Source organism: Bidens hawaiensis, unplaced genomic scaffold (genome assembly GCF_021521415.1).
Source record: "Bidens hawaiensis isolate Kalapana, Puna unplaced genomic scaffold, B.hawaiensis_p1.1 tig00060303_1, whole genome shotgun sequence".
In the NCBI taxonomy this organism is placed as follows: Eukaryota; Viridiplantae; Streptophyta; class Magnoliopsida; order Asterales; family Asteraceae; genus Bidens; species Bidens hawaiensis.
The window spans coordinates 13055-19238 of NW_027500881.1; the positions used below are offsets into that span (position 1 = coordinate 13055).

At 33.5% G+C, this 6184-nt stretch overlaps 1 protein-coding gene across 1 annotated transcript; it reads left to right on the top strand.

Annotated features, from left to right (window-relative positions):
* Positions 1–1149: 1149 nt before the first annotated feature.
* On the top strand, positions 1150–5839 carry LOC143602998 (uncharacterized). The gene is made up of 7 exons (XM_077079934.1): positions 1150–1220; positions 1968–2052; positions 3114–3229; positions 3428–3561; positions 5060–5210; positions 5278–5437; positions 5513–5839. Exons 2-7 carry the CDS (start codon positions 2040–2042, stop codon positions 5608–5610), a joined length of 672 nt encoding a protein of 223 aa, XP_076936049.1. The 5' UTR covers positions 1150–1220; positions 1968–2039; the 3' UTR covers positions 5611–5839.
* Positions 5840–6184: the final 345 nt, after the last annotated feature.

A 6184-nucleotide genomic window follows, 5' to 3' on the forward strand; every position in this document is an offset into this window, starting at 1 on the left:
CATTAAGTGGTGAAATCTAGGTTCACAAGATGGTTTATGCCATTGTTTTAACTATTTGTTGGTAAATTTAGACGACGCTTAATGAAAAGGTTTTAAAAAATAAACTCATTTATACTACATGGATTTGTGAAGAAAATAAAGTTAAAAGGATTCTTTTGGGTAATAAAACTCGGTAAAGCTTGTGGATGTACAACGTTCCAACTTATTTAACTTTAATCTTTTCGGTTTTACTCGATTGTGGACTTTATGCAACTCGTTTATGTTTTTATGCACCACTTGTTGGGTTATACATAGACATTATCTTCCACAACTCATCTCACCACGTCGCACCAACGAAAAACCTTTCACTAAGGCACTCCCTTCCTCTCTCGTAGCAATCCCATTCTCGGTTCATGGATAGCCACCTCCAAGTTAAGAAAAGGCAAGTCCAAACACACGAATGTCCAACTAAAGTTGTACGAATTTATATTACCACTAGAGTTAAAAATGCAACGCCAATGGAACACAAGATATGTATTAGGCCATGTGGCAGGTCTACAATGCAGAAGTCTTGATATTGTGTTACGAGAGTCGGTACCATAACAAAATTATTTTTTGTACCATAAGATGTACGAGTGTCATTGCTATATTATGAGTGTCGATAATGTACGAGTGCCGCTATTTTTTTTTATGTATGTTAATTTTGTTTACCATAAGTCATCCTAGTGTTGATATTGCTTATGAGTGTCAATGACGTAACAAAATTAATTTTTGAACCATGAGTTGTACGAGTAGCGATATTGTTTTACAAGTGCCAAATTTGTACGAGAGTCGCTATTGTTTTGAGGGTTTACAAATATATATTTTGGGTTTAATGACAGTATCGTAACAAACAAACGAACTTATTTTTGGTACCATAAGGTGTACAGATGTTGATATAGTTTTTTGAGTGCCAATACTATTTTTGGTGTTTAATAAGTTTAGTGAGGATACTAACGAGCCTAACCAATACCGATTAGATTAATCCCGTGTCGCTGGAGCGGGTTTTGTTAACTAGTTTGAGGCTGTATGCAACCCGGTCCATTAAAAAGCAACCAAGTTACCCGACCCAATGATTAAAACCCTAACGCTGGAATCAAAACAGCAGCTTATCATCTTGTGTCCGACCGTACTTTGGAACCCTCGCCGCCGTGAACCTCGTCTTATCGCCGCCGTTGCACTTTCATCTCCACCGTCTTAAGGTACCATTACTTTACTTCTATAATTCAATTCAATCGCTGTAAATAATAAAAAAAAAATAATAATAAATCTCATCTAAAAACCCTAAATCTCATCTAAAAAAAATGATTTGATAGACCTAAATCTCTCCGAGGACATGGTTGAGGATAGGAATTCTTGGAGAAGTAGAATTAAAGTTAAGGATTTATAGGAATACACGATTACCCTAGGGCTTCTATTTTCCTTTTTTGTCACACACCATATTAATGATATTTTCTTTACATATATTATTATTATTATTATTAGTATTATTATTATTATTACTATTATTATTATTATTACTATTATTAATGTTTATATTACTGTTGAACTTTGATTTATCTGTATTGCTTCATACATATGTACCTTAGAGCTGAGGGTCTCTCTGGAAGCCACCTCTTTATCCCTTTGGATAGAGTTATGGTGTGCCTACATCCCACCCAGACCCTACTTATAGCTTCGTTGTTGGTGAGACTACACTGGGTATGATAGATTGATTGATTGATATTGATCTAAAAACCCTTATTTTAGAACATAGAAATTTTTCTTGCAATTAAGCTTTTGATTTGATTTTATTAGCATGCAAGAATTAGGTCAAATGCTAATTAAGCTTTTGATTGCTGTGAATTGATATTGGAGCCAATGATTGATGCCAATTGTTACTTTTTAAAAGAAATAAATCCTGTCTTGTTTATGGTAACTTATTTATACCTTTTTTTTATCATGTTAAGCAGGTTTAAGTCATCTCAGGCTCATCCTATATAAGTCAAAGTTTTGTACAACAGTAAAGAAAGTCAAAGAATATGGAAGATTGGGGTAAAACTCTCTCTGTCTTTCCATCCATTCGTGTTGCCTAAATAGGTTAGTCGTTGTCTAGTTATATGCATTCTTTTAATATTTTACGTTGTTTATGTTAAGATCATTGTTCATAAATCTGACTTGTTTTTGTCTTTAGGATCCATCAAGGATGGTGAATAAGAATACACTGTATTGTTTAACTTATGTCCTAGCTTGTATTTTGGCAGATTAACGTTTGTTAAAAATTCGGCAGTCTTGGAATTATACATGCTATAGATGCATTGTTAATTATATGTTTTTTCTTTTAATAGTTTGGTTGTATTTAGCTTTGCTATCATGGGTGTTCTTGACTTTGGCATGAAATAACTCAAATCATGGAATTTGTAAGTTTTAACCAAGTTTTGGCATGCTTTTTTTAATCTTTTTAGATTGGTGTGAGCTTGTGAAGTATCACTTGAGGTTCTTTTTTTAAAAGTAACACCTACTATAAATATATAGTAGTTTTCTTTCTTCTAGTTCTATTGATGTGTAACATCTAGGTGAAATCCTAGTCAATTGTTTGTCATAACTTACAATGTGAACCATTAAGCAAAAGCCTTTTAATATGGTGACTTTCTTGGTTGATTATTAGTGATTACGTGTGCTGGCCGACAGCAGGTTTGTTTGCCTTATCCATTGATACTGCAAATTCTTTTGTTTTTTTGTAGGTTTTATAGCTACCTGTGTTTGTATTTTTGTGATCATTATGAATGAATATCTAATGTGTTATTGAAGTCTACGTGATTTTTCTAGTAGTCATATTGAAAGTATTTTGGACTTTAAGAAATATCAATACTTCCCTTAACCTAAGTGCCTAGGAAAATATTGCTATATCATGGCATAGTGTGAATATTTTTACTGATCAATTTGATTGGTTGTTAAGAATTAAGATTATTACAGGAATTACATTATTTAAAGTTAGCTAAAATATATACTTTTTCTGCTGTCTTGTATATTTGTACGTGTATTACCAGCTACATGTACTTTTTGATAGTATATATTGGCATGCATGTCTTAATTATTTCATTTGAACGTATCAGAGGACGAGCCAGCTCCGCTTGTTTTGAAAAAAGAGCCTAAAAGCGCGTGGGATGACGAAGATGTCGACGAAAATGATATAAAAGATTCATGGGAAGATGAAGACGAACCTGCTCCGGTACGCTTTAATTTCTTTATGCTCAGTTTATCTTGTTGAAGCATAACATCATCATCTTTATACACATGAATTGCATTTTTCTTTCCTGATTAAACCAAACTTGAAATGGATAATACCATTTATTGTTGTAGTTTTATGCTGGAACCGGCATTACTCGTACTAAAATTGTACATATCGTGTTTTTTGTATGTGCATCAGCCACCAGTGGTAGCACCTCCTCCTCCTGTGAAGGCCCCAAAGAAGCCTAAAGCCGTCCAAGAAAAAGGGAAGGCTGTTGAAGTTGCACAAGAGGTGCCGTTAGATCCTGTAGCAGAGAAGCTTAGACAACAACGGTATGAACTTTGGATAACTAGTTTTTCAGATAATACTACTTTGGAGGCTTCATGCATGTTTAATACACTATGGGCTTGACCTCTTTTTAATTTTTATTTTATCATTCTTTTAAAATTCAACTAAATAAAAGCAAGGTTTATTCCAAATCAGCCCATATACCCACATATTGGCGGAGCTACTACCACTACTGTATTCATGCAAGGGTATCTAAATTTGAATTGATGAGGTCAAATAATGAGTTACCTGATCTTGGTTTTAAAAAGCACGATCTCAGCCTGAGTCTTTCATGTTTTGACTTGTTAAGGTGCATATCATACAAAAGTCAAACTTGATTGTAACAGTCTGGACATTTTCATGTGGAGAATTGCAGTCTTCATCTTTCATTTTCTTAAAGCTTCTTGATTTTTCTTTATCTTTTGGTGGTCTCGCGCTTCTATGAAACAGTGAACCGATCTTATGGTACCCCCTCTTGACTTCCATTTGTGCTGCTTTAGTCGTTTGAGATGGTTTAAACTTGATGCTGCAAGCCACCGACTCACGTTTTTTACACATCCTTTTTTCTTAACTTAGCTTCTAATCCTTTTTTTCTTTTCTTAATTGGTTTAAAATAATTGGCTGTCATTTTTTATGGTTTTCAGAAAGTTCATCTAAACCGTCTTCTTTCTTGAACTCGCTATTTGATGCATTGTCATCATATTGTTGTTTAACTACCTTTTTTTCTGCATCACTAATTTTAATTGCGAGATGCAGTTTTTCCATCCAATATTCTTAATAGGTGGCCACATGTCATGTCTCTCACCATCTCTTAAATCATTAAATTTACGCAGCAATCAGTGTGAGAAAAACGCCTAATTCAATCATATGAACAAGAGTTTGCATATATATTATGTGTACAAAGTAATTGCTATTTATAATTATTATTATTGGTTATTAGAGCATTCACAATGGTTTCTTTATATCTATCCCTATAACTTAACTAAAAAACATCTTTTATCTCTAGATTTTGTTCATCTTATAAGAACTTCTACATTCTCTATATTTATCTATTCAGTTAAATATCTCTGCATTCTTTTTATATTATTTTTCCTCTTGCACTCAGAACATTTTGGAGATGTATATAGTGAGTCTATATTTAGAAATTTGCAAAAGCATCTCCAAATTTTTTCTATTTTGGAGAATTGGATGTAAAAAAGACGTAGGTAGTTTCTAATCATTCTTTATGTTTTTTCTGTAAATTTTAAGGATGGAGTATGGTATAGGGGCTCCAATGTGAGTGTTCTTGTCTTTAAAGAAGTATCTGACTTTGAGTTTATGAGTGCAAATAATGAGTTGGCTGACAAGTGTACGGCTTATTGTTGAGTCACAGTTAATCAACTAATTGGTTCTTTTTATTTTTTATTTTTTTTGCAACGACACGCTTTTGTCCAAAAGTGTTTCAATTTTCTTATATCAGTGTGTTTTTAAAAGAAGTTAATATGTGGGTCCCATCTTTCCCAGGCTTGTTGAAGAAGCTGATTACAAGAACACCGAAGAACTTTTTGGCAGCAAGAAAGGTGATGAAAAGACCATTGATAATTTCATCCCAAAATCAGAGAACGACTTCCTGGAATACGCACAACTTATTTCTAATAAACTTCGGCCGTATGAGGTAAATTGAGTTAAATTTTTAATGGTTGATTAATTAATTCAAACTAAGATTTTTGTTAAATATGCAGAAAAGCTTTCATTATATTGGGTTGCTGAAGCATGTAATGAGATTGTCAATGACCACTTTAAAAGCTGCTGATGCAAAAGAAGTTGCTTCTTCGGTCACCGCAATTGCAAATGAGAAGTTAAAAGCAGAGAAAGAAGCTGCAGCTGGTAAAAAGAAAACAGGTGGGTCCCTTTTAACACCAGTACCAGGTTATTACTTTTGAACGCTTGTAACGAGTCTTTGATGATGTTGTGTAGGAGGGAAGAAGAAACAGCTGCTGATGGATAAGCCTGATGATGACGCTGTTGTAAATGCTGCTGGATATGATGGTTACGATGACTATGATTTCATGTGATTGATAGTTATAATTATAATAATAATAGTTGGTGTCGGGATCTTGTAATTACGAGCCAGGGTCAATCGAGCACCTGTTTTCTCTCTGGTTTTGGTTTTGTGTTTGGCTGGATGATGAGTGTTTGTTTGGATCGTATACTGTTTATTCATGCGCATCTACTACAACAGTTTATTATACACCGTTAGCTGAATCTGCTATCGGACTAGCTTTTCCATACGAATACCTTGCACCTCTTGGTATTATTTTGGGTGGTTGTTTTTGAGAATCTATAATAAGAATCAACATTATTTAGTGTGCTATTAAAGTGATTCACAATTTCCTAATAATTAAAATCATTCAACTTTTAATATTGTAGTCGTTTTTGACCATTGAAGTTTGAATAAAGTAACCGGTCATCAGTTTGTGATTATTATTTTCAAGTTTTAAGTTCGAATAGTAAAAAAAACAATTATAGACTTCATATATTTCTTAAGGAAGCTAGTTGGGTTTCATATAGTCATTTATTTTATAACATACTAGGTTACTAACCCGTGTAATACACGGATGGAAAATAGAAAATTCATCACGTAAAGAA